Source organism: Recurvomyces mirabilis, assembly GCF_035927965.1.
Source record: "Recurvomyces mirabilis strain CCFEE 5264 chromosome Unknown scaffold_16, whole genome shotgun sequence".
NCBI classification, from domain to species: domain Eukaryota; kingdom Fungi; phylum Ascomycota; class Dothideomycetes; order Mycosphaerellales; family Teratosphaeriaceae; genus Recurvomyces; species Recurvomyces mirabilis.
The window spans coordinates 149,642-165,329 of NW_027041950.1; the positions used below are offsets into that span (position 1 = coordinate 149,642).

The following is a 15,688-nucleotide window of genomic DNA, read 5'->3' on the forward strand; positions in this document are numbered from 1 at the left end:
AAAGGTCGTAAAGGTCGTATGTCGAGCCATGGGCATCATGCAATTTGTGCTTGAACGCTTTGATGCCACATCGCAATGCAGTGCAGTAGATGCAGAAAAAGCCAAAATGATGCTGATTCTGATACCAATGCGTGGTCGCTCAGTATGGTCATGAAAGTCGAATGTACGGAAACAGAATACCTGCCAGGATTACAGGCCGAAACGCGAGGAAAGAAAAAGCCAGCCCAGACAGACCGAGAGGAAGCGTGAGACTTAGGTTGGCTGGCCCCCACCAACGCCTGAGCTATGCCCAGTGAACCCGCGTTCGAGATGAGATTCTGCCAGCCATTGTGGTGCGGCGTGATGGTGGTCAAGGACGTGAGGATAAGGTGAGTCTGGAACGGCGGCAGAGTGTCCGGCATACACGAAAGCAGGATCGGGTAGGCCATGCATGTTGTTCGTCTGCTGATGAAGATCTGCGGGTGCGACGAGCTGATATTGCTGTTGTACTGGAGTGTAGTGTGTTGTTGGTGCCCGAGACTGTCGACGATGGTCTGTGGAGTGAAAGAAGTGCGCTGGCGCTGGAGTTGGTGCGCTCGGGATCTGGGCGTACGCAAAAGAAGTGTCTGTCATCGGAGTATCGAGACACTGCGCGACGGCTGGTAGGTCGTAGTTAGGCCAAAGTAGGCCGCTGCGAGGACTCTTTGGTGTATTAGGTACTATTTCAAATTGTGGTTGTGGAATATGCTGAGCTTGGTAAATATGAACAGCGTGAGGATGGGAAAAGTATTGGTTTTGGTGGCGAGCGTAGCGGTGTTCATGACGATCCGTGTATTGCTGTTGCAGCGTGCCGTTGTCGAACGCTCGGAAACTGGTCGGAGACTCAGCGGCAAAGGTCGACGAGTTGAAGGATGTATCGGGAGAGGCGATCATGGTCTGCCAGTTCTGCATGGCGCTGTCATGGTGGGCAGGTTGCCATGATCCGGATGCCGCGTGGGTAACTTCTGTGCGAGGTACTGAAAGTGGTGCAAGGTGCTCGAAGACACATGACTTCGCATCCTCTGCCGCGACAGGCTTGGTCGGAGCTGCAGCGCGGTCGTTGAGCATTGCAGTATCAACTTCTGGAGAGGACAGATCGATGTCGGATATGTTCTGCTCCTTGACTGGATTCAGAGATGATTGACGGACTTGCAGACGTGGCACAAGTTCAGGGCTTTGCACCACCGATCGACACCGTCGACGCTTCATAGCACGGCGGCCACGATTCACGGACGACTGGCGCGGAGCGCTGATCTGATCCTCAGTGCCGCTGGATGACGCGATCGAGATGGCACGCTTCTTGGACTTGCGAGAGACAGTCTTCGTCAATTGCTCATCTTGCCAGTAAATGACTGAAGGAGGACCTGTGCTCAATCAGGTATCCTCTTTAGCTTGGGGGTTCGTGCGACTTACCACTGCCCTCGAGAAAGTTCTCCTCCTTCTCAGCAACATCGTATATCTCTCTTAGGAGGTTGTTCCGCTTCGTCTTTGTCGATTTGTCATTTGGCTTTAGATCATTGCAACAAGTAAGCGGAGCGAGCGACCGTAAGAAGGCCGCCCATGATTCGAAGACTTGATTCTCTAATGGTTCACACTTGTCACGGTTCATGATGAGGAGTTTAGCGGGCGTTGGTCGCAATCTGAGGATATGAATGAGGAGCTCGTTGCGTTCTAGTGTTGGGAGTCAGGACGACGTTGGGAAAAGGGCATCATACTCGGGTCGACATACCTTCCTTGCGAATATGATCGGGCTCTTTCCATGGACAGATAGATTGATCGGGCCACCATGCCGGTATATCTGGTCCACCAGACTCGTCGGTCTTCTGCTTATTCTGATATGGGAAGTTGGCTTGCTTTCGCGGGCATATGCCCTTGATCCAGGCTTTTGCAACACGCTTAGCGGACAACTGCTGCAGCTTCTCGAAACGATTGTACAGATACGCCTTGACTTTTTCGGGCTCTGTGATATTGAAGTGCTGCGCTGCAGAATCCGCCGGAATCGTCGTATTGTTCATGCTCTGTGCTTCCTCCTTTATGCTTGGATTGACACCCATCTCGTGATCCGGAAAATAGCCATCGTAGAAGTCAATCAATGGAGTACGGTCACGCATTGGTCGTCGGATCGATCGGCCTCTCCATCCTGAGCTCTGTTCGCCCTCGGATGTCGATCTTCGGACAGCATTGTCAACGTCCAGGAGATTATCACGTCCACTTATCGTGTGGTCTGACGATTCTGCCGTTGCGGGACCTACGCACTGATCAGCCAAGAAGACAATGCGATCAGATCTTGCTCGTACATATAAGGCTGGGTCGTGCTTCAGCTCTCTCGTGATTGGAACCACACGCGTGCATGAATACCGTGGACAGTAGCTTGATGGCGGTACCGCTTTTCATCTCGTTCGACTTATGAAGACGAACATGGCCGTCATGGGTAATCACAAACGCAGCTAGAGTCTGGGTGCCGTCGTGCTTTGTCAAAGCAGTCTCCGTCCCTCGCTACTCTCGAATTAGTTGGACTAGCTGCTAGTCACCGAGTTGTAACATTCCATACCTCAATCTTGATCCGTGCCGGTGGCCCTGGTTCGCATGTAGCTTGACCTTCACGAGCGTTGCTGCTACCAAATCGTGCCATCTTGGAGCTGACTGCTGCTCCTTACTTCCGGAAGCTAGCAAGGTCTAGTCGACCAGTATTGTCTAGAGAATCGAATCCTTTGGGACGGACACTAATCCTATAGGCAGAGACCGGGCCCACGTCCAGGATAGCAATGTTGTGAATCGAGATCGACAATGATGTGCTAGTGACCGACTACAGCCACGAGGAGTAGCATATGAATGTCAACACAAGAGCGGGCTTGTCGTCGTCTCAGAAGCAACTTTGGCCAACTCGAGATATCGAAGCCAGTGGTATGGTCGTCGTACGAACAATGCTGCTCGTTTTCGACACGTTGTGGAACTGCTGTGGTACCAGCACGAGCTGTAAGTCACACACGTAACAGTCTCCAGGTTAGAAAGGCAACTTCGTACGTTCATGCGTACTAAATCGAAATGTACAAGTGCACGACTTATCAAGGGAGGCGGCGTGGATCTCAAAAGTGAGGATGAGAACGGGTCAGCATCCTTGTATTTGTGCAATCCTTCCGAGATGTTGATTGACAGCGTATTGAGCGGTGCCCGCCAGATCGAGTGTACGTTCTGACAGTGTGGACCAGACCGGGTTTGGGGGACTGACTAGTGGAACTTCGCATCTCGCATAGACGTATATTTGTGCACCTCATCAGACCAGGTAAAACCACAATTCCCGAGAGCATGGTATTCCGAAGTAGCTTGCCGCACCTACCGCCCATCATGAGCCAATGACCCATACAAGGAGCTTCGGCGTGACTGATGTGCCAGTGGCAATGCATCTTAGCAAGCAATCTTGCAGACGGTCGTCACAATACGGGAGGGGCCGTGGCGTTTGCTCGCCTGCATTGCATCGATATCTCAGCCAATGTCTGCGAAATGCACCGGTGGCACAGCAGAAGTAGAGCACGTGGAGGACGAGAGATCGAGATCGTTTGGTTGGGCCGGCCCTTGCTCGCATGATAGGTGCGGACCACCTGATGCAGAGCTCTGGTCTGTGACACAATGAGAGCTTCCAGAAGTGCGACATTGGTTGTTGTGCCCGGGAACCGTAGTGGTGCACGATGAAGAGGGCAGAGCGGGAGCCACCAAGTTCAAGCTTTCGGCTTGCCGACATGGTTGCTATCAGCACGAAAGTAGAGCGGTACCGAATCAGCCAACTCAGGTCTATCAAACGGCGCTGCCTGCTCCACGGGTTGCAGATACATATGCGTCACCTCAGAATGCAACTATGCGTCTAGGAAACAAATTGGCTGACTTCGTAACCATCGTTCGTGGCCACAACGCTTAGAAGAGTCTGCGACTCTTGCTTCGAACTCCATCAACACCTTTCTGTGCAGCGAGTACAGGCTATCGAAAGGACTAGTAGCATTCATAGACTAGTAGCATTCATGAAACACATACTGCTCGGCAGTGCCTTAGATCAATGCTACGATTACGGAGATCTTGCCATGACCTTATGTACGCGAGCCCCCCACCCGCACTCCCTGGCATGCTCTCGGGGGGCCTTGAATCCGACGACGCCACGATCCGTGGTCACGGGCCGTTGCTGGCAGACAGGTACTATAGATATGGATGTGCAGAAGCGAGGTCCAGCTCCCCATGCGTGGGACCCGCTTATGCACACTTCATATTATCTACTACGCCATTAAGCTCGGTAGTAGGGATCTTGAATCTGCAATGCATCTGAGCAATTTGACACAAAACCGGAGTCCTGCAGTGCGGGACAGTACGCGTCTTGAGGTTGTACCTAGCTGATACAAGATTGTTCGTTTACACTTCTCAACGAGACCCATCTGCACTTTCAACTTGACCCAGCAACCCAGATTCTCGGACAAGCTCGTAGAACAAGCCTTTACGCCTGACCAGCTCTCCTGGAGAGTCAAACTCCTTGACTTCGCCGTGATCGAGGACAACGATGCGGTCGCTGTCAAGAATCGTGTTGATACGATGCGCAACTACAAGAGATCATCAGTATGTAGAGTGGTGAAATCGCACTGATTTTGTGCTTACTAGTAATTATCGTGCGATCCTTGAACATGTTGCTGCGCAATGTCGTTTGCAGCATTGCGTCGGTCTCAACATCTACAGCGGCAGTCGCTTCATCCAAAACTAAGATGTTGCTTGGAGTTAGGAGAGCTCGTGCAAGCGAGATCAATTGTCTCTGGCCTTGGCTCAGATTCGAGCCACCTTCGTGTATGGTGGCGTCGAGCTGACCAGTCATCGAAGCGACATGATCCCGCAGTCGTGCATGGTCGAGCACACTCCAAAGCTCTGTATCGTCGTGAACATGTCCAGGGTCGAGGTTGTCTCTCACCGTGCCTTCAAACAGCGCAGCATCCTGCGGAATAATGGCTAACCGGCGCCGCAGATCTAGTAAGCCAATAGAACTTGTGCTGAGATCATCGATGGTCACGTCCCCGTCGCTGGCCTCAATGATGCGGAACAGGGCCAGTGTAAGCGAACTTTTGCCTGCGCCAGTCCGCCCAACCACACCGATCTTTTCATGTGACTTGATGCTGAGGTTGACATTCTTCAACACGAGATCCAGCTCAGGCCGATATCTGGTGCTGTAGCCATTGAATGACACTGCGCCCTTGGAAGGCCAGCTAACCGGTGGCCTGTGCTTGGAGATGATCTCTGGTGCCTCGCTTGGCAAGCGAGCGTACTCCAGCACACGCTCGACCGAGACTATGTTAGTCTCAACTTCGACCGTCTGCCTTACGATCCAATTCAAGGACTGAGTGATTTGCAAGGCATAGCTCATCGACAAACCAACCAAACCGGCAGATAGACCGCTTCCGGTAGACACCGAAACGGTAGCAAAGCTAGCCGCAGACAGAATGACGACTGAGCCGAGGAACTCCAACCGAACTGCAAGCCATCTGTTGGCGCTGATTGATGGAAAGTAGGCCCTCAAATTTGCGTCGATGCGCCATTCATTCTCCAGTGCGAAACGTTTGGTTTGGCGGTACGCGCGGATTGTGCTGATGCCGCTCAAAGATTCCTGGAAATGGGCATAGATCGGACTGCGGCTGACGCTGTCAAGACGTTTTAGTTCGCGGGAAGTGCGGAGGTAGTATTTCTGGATCCACATGTAGAGGCCGCCAAGCGGCACAATCAGGGCAACGAAGATTGGTGTAGACGTAGAGATGACCATTAGAGTGAAGGCGGCTGAGGCAAGCATTAGCAACATCAGACGAGCATCCTGGCCTCTACGACGAACGTACCTCTAGCTGCATTCGTGAACAGCATGTTGAAAGTACGCCTGTGACAGATGTCAGTCAAGATGGGAGATCGACAGGGTTTCGGTACTCGTCATGCACATACGCGAGCACTTCATCGATCTTGTAGATGTCACTAAAATAACGTTAGCTCTCGCAATTGCGCAACTTGTGTTCCTGGTCCGCGGAGACGTGGAGCAGACCCGAGCGATTAGACAGCAGACGCCACGAAGCAGGATGCCCACATGGCCGTGCTCCTTTTTGACTACTGCATCCAAGCGAGGTCTGCAACGGCACATCAAATACGGTTGTCGGGAGCGCTGGACTGACCTTGAGAATCGATTCAATATACGGCCCGTGGGAGTCGTTTCGAAGAAGCTCATGGGCGATCGGAATATCGCATATGCTGCAACGAGTCAATACTGGTGTTCCAGACCACGACCTTGACGTGAAAGACGTACCCATGCGTTCGTGAAGCTTGCGGCTGGCCTGTGCGGATCATGTCAGTTAGCCTATCACGGTCTGATCTCGCCTAAACGGGAGATGCACGCCAGCCCGGGGTGCGCATGCACGTCGACCAAGGCGTCACCTGTAACACGAAAGAGATGTGTGACATACCTCGATCGAACAGAAGATCCACAGGATCAGGGTTTGAACAACGACGAGCGCGGAACCGCCCACGCCGAAGGCAAAGTAGACGCCAAGATATCTTGCAACGTTCGGATTGCCACCAAAGTCGCTGTTGACCTCAGACCAATTCTTCAGCCATACATTTGCCCCTGATATGCGCGAGTTAGCGTACCATTGTTATTCCCAGTCGTTCGCGGGAGAGTGCATCGTTGAGGGCCGAGCATGTCCGCTCATGCAAAACCATTGTGCGGATGCCAACTTCCACTTCGCAGCACAAGCAAACACCAAGATCACTCACCTATCGAAGCGGTCTGAGCGCCAATCAACATGACGAGGTAGACTGCGACAGCACCCAGGTTGCTCTCTTTGGCGTACTCCAGGTAGACATCACGTTTCACCTGACCCTTCTCGGAGTACTCTCGGGTCTGGCTTGTCTTCTTGTTGTTGTTCTTAGCCTCTTCTTCGTCTGTCAATTTGCCTCGTGGACCCCTGAACGAAGCGGTACTCGCTCTTCGCAGCGTGTTGTGACTTGAGGTCCGGGCGAAGCTCTTCCGAGCAGAACCGCCACCAGCAGCTTTGATAGGTGCGAGCTGTGTCAAACCTTCTTGAGCCTCTTCAGCCTCATCTGGATCATCGTACACAGTGTCGGCTTCGCTAGCAGGACTTTTGCTGCTGGACTCTTCGCTTTCAACTTGGCTCTGGTCCTCGCTGCTCGCGGTCTTGATCAGCTGCGAGATTTCACCCTTCATAGCCATGAGCTGTTCGTATGTGCCTCGCTCGAGTATGCGGCCATCGCGAATAAGGAAGATATAGTTAGCCTCCATAAGCACGGGGATGGAATTTGTAGCAAGGATGCGGCACTTGCCACCCAGTAAACCTCCTGGGCCAAGCACATTGTCAATGAGATGCCGGCCAACATGCTGGTCGACCGCTGAAAGCACATCGTCTAGCAGGTAAATATCTGCACGAGCGTAGACAGCTCGTGCTAGCGTGAGACGTGCCTTTTGGCCTCCAGACAAGCTGATGCCACGCTCACCCACCTCAGTCTGATCACCGTCTGGTAAAGTTGCGAAGTCTTCGGTGAGTGCACAGGCCTTGAAAGTACGATCATAAAACGCCGGATCCCACTTGTAGCCAAAAACGATATTCTCGCGCACACTCGCATTCATGACCCAGGAGCTTTGAGCAACGTAAGCCGAAGTGCCGCGCATGACCACTTCTCCCTTGATCTTGTAAAGATCGCCGAGCATGGTCTGTAGTATGCTCGACTTGCCAGAGCCGACTCTGCCAACAACGCAGGAGAGCTCGCCCTTGTGGGCCGAGAAGTTGATGTCGTGCAATACATTGCGATCGTCGTCCTTGTTCCAGGTGAAAGTCGCATCGCGAATGCGCACGGCTTCCTCGCCAGCACCCACAGCCTCGCTACGAAGTACGGCGTCCGGCTGAAGCTCATCTGAAACAAAAAAGTCCGTCAATCTGCCGACTGCCACGCTTGCCTCAATAATGGCCGTGATCACCATTGGCAGTACTGCAAGCGGGAAAGTGAGCAAGTTGAACAATGTTAACGCCGGGAAGACAATCTCGGTGCTGAGCGGCGTATTCTGCGTTGTAACGAATACAGCGAAAGTCGAGCATGACACCAGGAAGGGCGTAGTAGACCAAGTGAAATTGGCAACAGCGGTCACAGCACCAATTTTGCGAAGAGTGTGCAATTCCTGATCGTTTCGTATGAAGCTGAGCTTGTTCATGAAGGCGGTCGTCCAAGCATAAAGCTTGATAGACTTCATGTTGTTCAGAATCTCGGTCATAAGACGAGTCCTGGCGTCCTTGTTTTTCATCTGGCGCTTCTGCAGAGTCTTCGAGATACGCGCGATCACGCCATTGACAGGAATCATGAGAAGCATAGCGCCAAGACCAGCGAACATGCTGACGCCGAGTAGCTGATACAATGACAGTAGACATAGCGTGATCTGGAAAGGGGCACTCCACAGCTGTTGGCCGTATTGCGCAAGGTCTTGTAATCTCTGCGTGTCGACGGCCATGTAGTTCACGATATCGCCTGTGCTCCTCGCAGCTCGTCCTTCGTTGCTGAGCCGTAAGCTCTTCTGATAGATGGCCGCTGTGAGAGAGCTCTTGATGCGCATGCCTGTCTCGAACGACCTTTGGAAGTATTGATGCAGACATGCGGTTTGTCCGACCGACACAGCAAACATTGCAAGAGCAATTGCGGCGCCCTTGCTAGCTGGCTGTGGCGTATTGCCAGGTTTGTACGAGTCGACGAAGGAGATCAGGAAGCGGAGGAGCTGAGGTTGCACGAAGGCTAGAGTGTCTGAACCAGTCTTAATCACCGCGCCCCAGAAGTACGGTCCACCGAATGACCGGAACATGGCGATCCATAAACTTGGTTTTTTCTTCTCGAGTTCGTATGCCCATGACTCCTCGAATGTAGCACTGGTGTTGCGTGTTGTGTCACTAGGTCGCAGGTTCCACAGGTCGTCCTGCGTCAAAAACTCCTTGTAGCCATATCGCATCATTGGAGTCATCCAACCGAAGGTCAAAGCAGAAAAGATGTTGGCATATTCGACTGGACACTCATCTTCGTCGCCGAGAGCCTCATATGCCGAGAGCTTCTTTGGCACCAACCATTCCAGGACGAGTTCAGCGAATGATAGCCCGACGTTGGCAGTGAATATGGCAAAGTACGGCACATAATGTTCATACAGCTTCTGAGACACCAGCGACCGTAGCTTGACAGCATAAGCGATAAGCAAGAAGAGCCAGTAGAGCAGAACGACAGAATTGGGTATTCTTGATCGCCAATGCTCGATGTACTGGATGTAGAAGACGACACCCAAGCTCAGCAGGTTCAGAATAGTAGTCCAGAACCGAAAGTCCCGTAACCATAAAGTGCCACCAAAATGCTCAACTTGGAGTGCAGCTTGTGTCGTCGTCGTTGCCACCAACGCTGCGATAACAGCCAGCTTGGTATAGAAGTGCCAATTCTTCTCAACGGCAGCTGGCTTGCAGTACCGCAGGAGGTAGTATATCGCCCCAGCGCCACCCAATATGCCAAATACCGATACAACTGCTATCCATATGTCCAGGAAACATGGTGTGAAGTCCCATCTATGGGGACTCAACGGACCCCATCCCTCCGCATTGCCACAGAATGGCTGCGCTTTGTGACGAGATGCGCTGAGATAGGTCGGTAGGTCGTAGGTCTGGAATACCGTCTGCGGTGGGTTGATGTCGAGCATTGATCTCGTTACGATAGCCGGAGTTTGGAACGAAGGCCTGGTCGGTGTATCTGAGGTGGCGGAGGCGGAGGAGTGAATGGCAGCGATGAGAACCAACGACAGTATTACGGCAGTGCTTGTCAGGAGAGATGTTTGTGCTCACCGTCCTGATCGCCTCAAATGAGAAGAAACCACCGTCGCAGGGCTCAGAAAGGCAGGTCCCGCGGATCGTCGTTGCCGAATCGTATACGCTCAATCGTCATGCAGCGGCCTTAACCGTTCGCGTGGTTCCATGTGGGGCTCGGTCTATCGCAACGTTAAATCCGATCAACTTTGCTGCTCTTTTGAGCGTCTTGCACTCTCTCATTTGCAGACGACCAATTTTCCTTTGGCTACTGCGATGGTCATCACTGTGCTCGAGCACGAACAGAGACAGTGGCGATAGTCTGAGGAACTTGCCTCCCGAACCGATCCTCCTGCTTTTACTGATGATCATCACGTGAAGATTGCCATAGTGGACTGTGAGGTACAAGTGCTTCGACATGAAGATAACAACGAGAGCAAAATAGCTTTGAGACCATACGCCATCCGTCGTGAAAAGTACAGTATCGACAACTTCTCGGTATGCAGGTTGTGTACATATACATCGCCTTCCAATTGGCCCGGAACTTGTATGTCTTCGGGGGTTGCCAAGTTTGCTCACCTGAGCCACAGCGATCATACTTGAAGAAGTCTGCTCAGCGACTCCGTATTAGACGTTCGAGAGCATCCGCCCCTCAAAGAAGTCATGATGGCAGTAAAGTAATATCGTCATTCAGGTCCTCAAGTATTGTCTCTCAACGACAGCCACCTGGTCCCCGGCTCTCGGCCTACTCTCCTTCCGGAGAAGTCGTCGACTTCATCTCAACCAAAGACCATCTCGTTGCTCGATACATTGTGAGCATCGGCAAACGGGCATCCTGTCTAAAGTCGTAATCATGGGTATTGGAGGAGAGAGATTGACTTCTTCCGTATGTCACGTCAATGATGTGACTCAAAACAAGGCGCAAGCCCTCCGCCATCCCGCAACGCAACTGTGACGCTGTAATGTCCCACAAAACGGCTAAGTGGAATCTTCTTTTATTTCCATATCTCGCATATGCCTCCTGGCCATCCCAGGAGGCGGGAATTTGTGTACGATGATACCAGCAATGCCATGAAATCTCGACTTCGCGCCAACGGAACGTGCGCCGCAGAGTCGCGCTCAAACGGCGCACCTAAAGATGATCGGGACAGCCTGTGCGATGAGAAGCCTGTGAACTTGGACTGGCATGGTATACGTAAGCGGCACATATTGCGAGCAAATACCATAGTACTGACCAGCGAGCAGCGAAGTGGCGCCAGTACGTTCTTCGCCGGAGCATGACTGAGCAGAGCAATACACTGACGCAAGGCAGAGACAATGAATTCATGTTGTCCGGGTACCTGTGAGACAGCATCTACAATGCTCTAATCAGTGCTCCTGCTCACGCGTCGCTAGTCCGAGTGATGAGAATCGTACACTGTGGACAAGCTCGCTGCATTCGTGGCACAATGAAAGTGGTTCGTCTCCTTCGCCCATCTTAATAATCTGGATCGCAACTGAACATATCTAGTCAACATCTTCTCCCACTTCTTCGGATCAATATTATTCACCATCCTGCCCTTGCACTTCTACCTCCGCATATACAGTCGTAGACCAGCTGGACAGCCTGTAGACTTCGGCCTGGTGACTGCCTACTGCCTGTGCGTGGCGATATGTTTTACCTTTTCTGCTGGGTGAGTGGCTCCTTCAATCGATGTGCACTGCTGCAGATAAGCTAACACGTACGATCCAGCTACCATGCGCTCCTGACTCATGATGCCAGCCTGCGCCAATTCGCAAAAGGTCTTGATCTCTGCGGTGTTGTCCTATTGATGTGGGGAGCAAGTCTGCCGACCATCCACTTTGGCTTCATCTGCGTGCCGGGTCATCGTGACATCCACTGGCTTTTAGTACGTATCAAGCCCCAGACAGCGCTGTCAAAACACTAGCCGACTTCAGGAGACTAACATAGCATTCAGGTCTCTCTCTGCTCCATGGCCTGCATAGCACTAACAATGAACTCCCGTTTCCTCTCAACCAAATACCGACATTGGCGCGCAGCACCATACGTCGGCTTAGGAGCGGTCTGGCTCTTCTTCGTTGGGCACGGTCTGTACGCATACGAGTTCGGCGTGCAGCGACAGCGTCTCGCGCTGGAATGGATGGTGCTGATGATCGTGCTCAATGGTACTGGAGCTGCAGCTTATACATACCGGGTATGATCCGATTCGTCCGGGCTAGCTGGCCTGGTTATCCTGCGTCGACTTCACTGACATTCTACACCACAGTTTCCAGAGCGATGGTTTCGCTACCGTTTTGACCTCATCGGCGCAAGCCATCAGATCTTCCATGTCATGGTGTTGCTTGCTGGCATTGTACACTACTATGCAGTCTGCCAATCCTTTTTAGCCACACGGTCTGGTCTCGAGGTGTGTCAGTAAACGATCATAGAGATAGAAACAATACGGTCCGATACTGCTGTTTTTGATTGTGAGCCGTGTGCGGTGCCTACCAGACTCAGGCCGAGCGAAAGACGGACGCCAAAGGTGAAGAGGTCAGGGACAACGTAGTATTCGTCTATCAAGCGTAAGCCGTCAACAAAAGAGCGCTCAGACCGTATGCTCAGAACGACCATCTGCAGCATGAGCGCCGCACGCTCAGGTTGCGAAGAAGACACTTCTCATCACGCCCATCCGACCCAGCCATCCATCGATTTATTGCCAACCGCTTTTGACTCCTCGTAACACCCCATGCCATCTCGTTTACGGCCGTAATGAATCATTCATCCCATCTCAATTACTCCGCCTGGTCCCACTACTTCAGCCCACCCGGTCGTGGACATGATGACGCCTCATGCCCTTCAGTATTACAGCATTTTCAATGCCCACCCTTGCGGAACCTCAACAGCTCACTCAAGCTGGCGAGCGAACATCCATGGCTCAGGAACTCATGCCTACCCAGCTCCTCCGCTGTGGCGCGACTCTTGACATCCACACAAAGACAGACACTCAAGAAAGCCTTGAGCTCCTTGCTCAACTTCTCCGGCTTCTTGAGTCTCGGCGTCCCATTAGTAGCGATCAGATACAATGCCTTTAGCGGTTCCTCGTTGAGGTAAGGTGGCTCGGACTCGATCATCTCGATAGCCATGATACCTAGGGACCAGATGTCGACTTTGCTGCCATACTCTTTTTGCTTGACGACTTCCGGCGCCATCCAGTAGGGTGTTCCGACCATAGTGGCACGCTTGTTGCGCTGTTCGGTCAGCTTAGCACAGAAGCCGAAATCGGTGATTTTGACGGCGCCACGAGAGGAGAGGAGGACATTGTCGGATTTGATATCGCGGTGGATGATGTTCTGGCTGTGGAGGTGGATGAGGCCTTTACATGTCTGTGATAGATATTAGTACATCGCTTCTTCAATATTCGTCCTTGCGATTGCTTACCTCGAAGCAAATGGTGGCGATCTGGTCTTCTGCGATGGAAGGATTGTTGTCGATCACATCTGTCAACGCACCGCCCTCCATGAACTCCATGACCACCCATAGCTCGAATGTCTCTTCTTGCAAAAATGCGTCGAGAAAGTTGACAATATTGTCATGTCGTGACTCCTTCATGACAATGATCTCGTTCACGATCAACTCCTTCCTTGGCTGACTACGTAGATCCATCTGTTTGATGGCTACTTGCGCCCTGGGCCCGAACTGGTTCACAATGTTCCTTGCAGTGCCTGAAGGAGCGTTCTCACGGATCCTAGCCACGTACACGCTACCTGATGCACCTTGACCGATCTTCTTCTGCTTATTGTAAGACTCCAGCGGATTACTGGTGGACACGACAGATCGCAGCTTGTCCATGACTTGCGCATCCGTCATGCTTGACATCCGCGCTTCCTTCGCAGGCTTCTCATTTGGCTCTTTCTTCGTCAGCGCTGCTTCAGCCTGCTTGATGGCTGCACTCTTCTCAGGCGCGCCACTCGGCTGCTTGGTCTGCACATTGAGAGGCTTGACTTGTCCTAGAGGTGCTTTGCTGTTCTGACTACCCGATGGTCTCCGTGTCAGAGGTTGCTGTGGTCGATCTTGTGGATGTACTTGTCCGTTGAGTTGTGGTGCGGCGGGTGGCTTGACGGCACCACTATGGGATGAGCCGTTCGTGCTGGACTGCTTTTGTGGTAATGGCTTAGCACCATTTTGCTGAACAGGTGGCGAAGGTGCTGGTCGCGAGGCTTGCAAGTTGCGTATGGGTATGGCGCTGTTCGGCTGCGCAGCCTTGTTCTGACCTGGTGCTGGCGGAGCTGGTCGCTGTGCGTTGTATCTACCATTCGACGCACTTGGACTGGCATCTCTCGGATCGCCACTATGACCACCGACTTCTTGTTTCGCAAGAGCTGTTCGCTGCTTTGGTAGAGAGTCGTTGTATTCACGATCTTCTTGGTCTTGTCGCTTCCGTCGCTCACGATCTTCGTCGTTTCGCCGCCGCTCAGACTCCTCTCTTCTTCTCTGCTCATCCTGTCTGACTCTGCGTTCATCCTCGCCAGTCGTCGTCCGTGACAGTGGTGCAGTATCCGATCGCTTTGGGGCCGGAAATCGATCACTGGGTTGCTCGCGCGGGTAAGCACTGGACGAACCACTGCCGGCACTTTTAGCGCTCTGATAGCTGTCCAGTCGATGTATCGCAGGCGGGGCAGGACGAGGAGGTGCAATACTACTTCCTGAATAGCCAAGTTGCTTGTCGCGGTTGCTGTCCGTGGCTGGAGGTGTCGGTGTGAGCGAGGTGTACATCTTTGGATCGTCTGCTCTTACAGCGAGCTTATCAGTGTAGAACTGCAGAACTTCCATGACGGCTTGTGGGTTTTTGGCCATATCATCCTTGGTAAGGGCAGAACCCTTGAGCAAGCGCTCCCATTCTACGGGCAGACCCACAAAGCCTCCAGTGACCGGATCGAAGCCAACATGTACGCGATGAGAGAAGCCTGTAGGATGTGAGACGCCGCCCATGCTCGGACATCTGTCGTAAATCCCGTCCATCCAGCCATACACCTCATTGTCAGTCTCGAACTTTAGGATCCATAGCTTGTTGCCCTCTTTCGTGAGCTCCAAGCTGTACGGGTAATTGTCGGATCGGGTGATGTTGGTAACATCTTTCAGGGCTATCACATTCGAGGTCTTGCTGCTCGAGTTGCTCTTCAAGAATTCCAGCTGTCGTTCTCGCAGGACCAAGAAACGTTCACTCCAAAAGGCCTTCATGAAGCCACCGCCTTCCTCCTTAACCTTGGCCCACCCATCCTTCACCACCGTGTACTCACCACCCGAGTCTGTGCCTACTCGGTGAAGTGAGGTAGACGAAGGCGAGCTCGAGCCGCCGCTTTGCAGGTGCACAAGATTCGGGTTGCCGGGTGTCTGGAAGACCTGAGGCGTGAGGCCTAGTTTGGGCTTGCTCGTGGGTGGTTGTGGTGCAGGACCAGGATTCATGAACTGATCGGGTCGATATAATCTGTGCAAAGATACAGGTCAGCGCAGCTCCCCACAGCACCTTTCAAAGCGCACATGCTCTACCACACGCGCTCCAACATGTGAAGCACGACACCCATGGGCTTACATACGTGTTCGGCTGAGACCCGGCCATGACTATGAGCGCGATCTGGCTCGCGTGCAGGCGTAGGTGTGCGATGCGATCGGATCAGATCCTCCTACGCCCACTCCTCCTCAAGTAATCGCTCGCGCCAAGCCTCGGTGCCGGCCGTCACTGGCGGCGGCGTGAACTCGTGTGGAGTAGTGACGGTGAAGGGCGCGCGAAAGAGGCGTGGTCGTGTGTTGTGCGTGTCCAGCAATGTTGTGAAATAGGACCGCGGTGCTACTC

The 15,688-nt window shown here is 52.8% G+C and overlaps 3 protein-coding genes across 3 annotated transcripts; all 3 read right to left on the bottom strand.

Annotated features, from left to right (window-relative positions):
- Nucleotides 1-252: 252 nt before the first annotated feature.
- On the bottom strand, nucleotides 253-2,650 carry LTS14_006311 (uncharacterized protein; the record flags this gene model as incomplete). The annotated part of the gene is made up of 5 exons (XM_064839009.1): nucleotides 253-1,382; nucleotides 1,432-1,689; nucleotides 1,748-2,266; nucleotides 2,316-2,514; nucleotides 2,570-2,650. 5 exons carry the CDS (start codon nucleotides 2,648-2,650, stop codon nucleotides 253-255), a joined length of 2,187 nt encoding a protein of 728 aa, XP_064693257.1.
- A 1,772-nt stretch (nucleotides 2,651-4,422) lies between these two features.
- On the bottom strand, nucleotides 4,423-9,751 carry YCF1 (ATP-binding cassette glutathione S-conjugate transporter ycf1; the record flags this gene model as incomplete). The annotated part of the gene is made up of 8 exons (XM_064839010.1): nucleotides 4,423-4,598; nucleotides 4,654-5,814; nucleotides 5,871-5,908; nucleotides 5,971-6,000; nucleotides 6,195-6,270; nucleotides 6,326-6,353; nucleotides 6,483-6,643; nucleotides 6,793-9,751. 8 exons carry the CDS (start codon nucleotides 9,749-9,751, stop codon nucleotides 4,423-4,425), a joined length of 4,629 nt encoding a protein of 1,542 aa, XP_064693258.1.
- A 2,959-nt stretch (nucleotides 9,752-12,710) lies between these two features.
- On the bottom strand, nucleotides 12,711-15,454 carry CLA4 (Protein kinase; the record flags this gene model as incomplete). Its single annotated transcript, XM_064839011.1, has 3 exons — nucleotides 12,711-13,220; nucleotides 13,276-15,322; nucleotides 15,432-15,454. The coding sequence occupies 3 exons, from the start codon at nucleotides 15,452-15,454 to the stop codon at nucleotides 12,711-12,713; spliced, it is 2,580 nt and encodes an 859-aa protein (XP_064693259.1).
- Nucleotides 15,455-15,688: the final 234 nt, after the last annotated feature.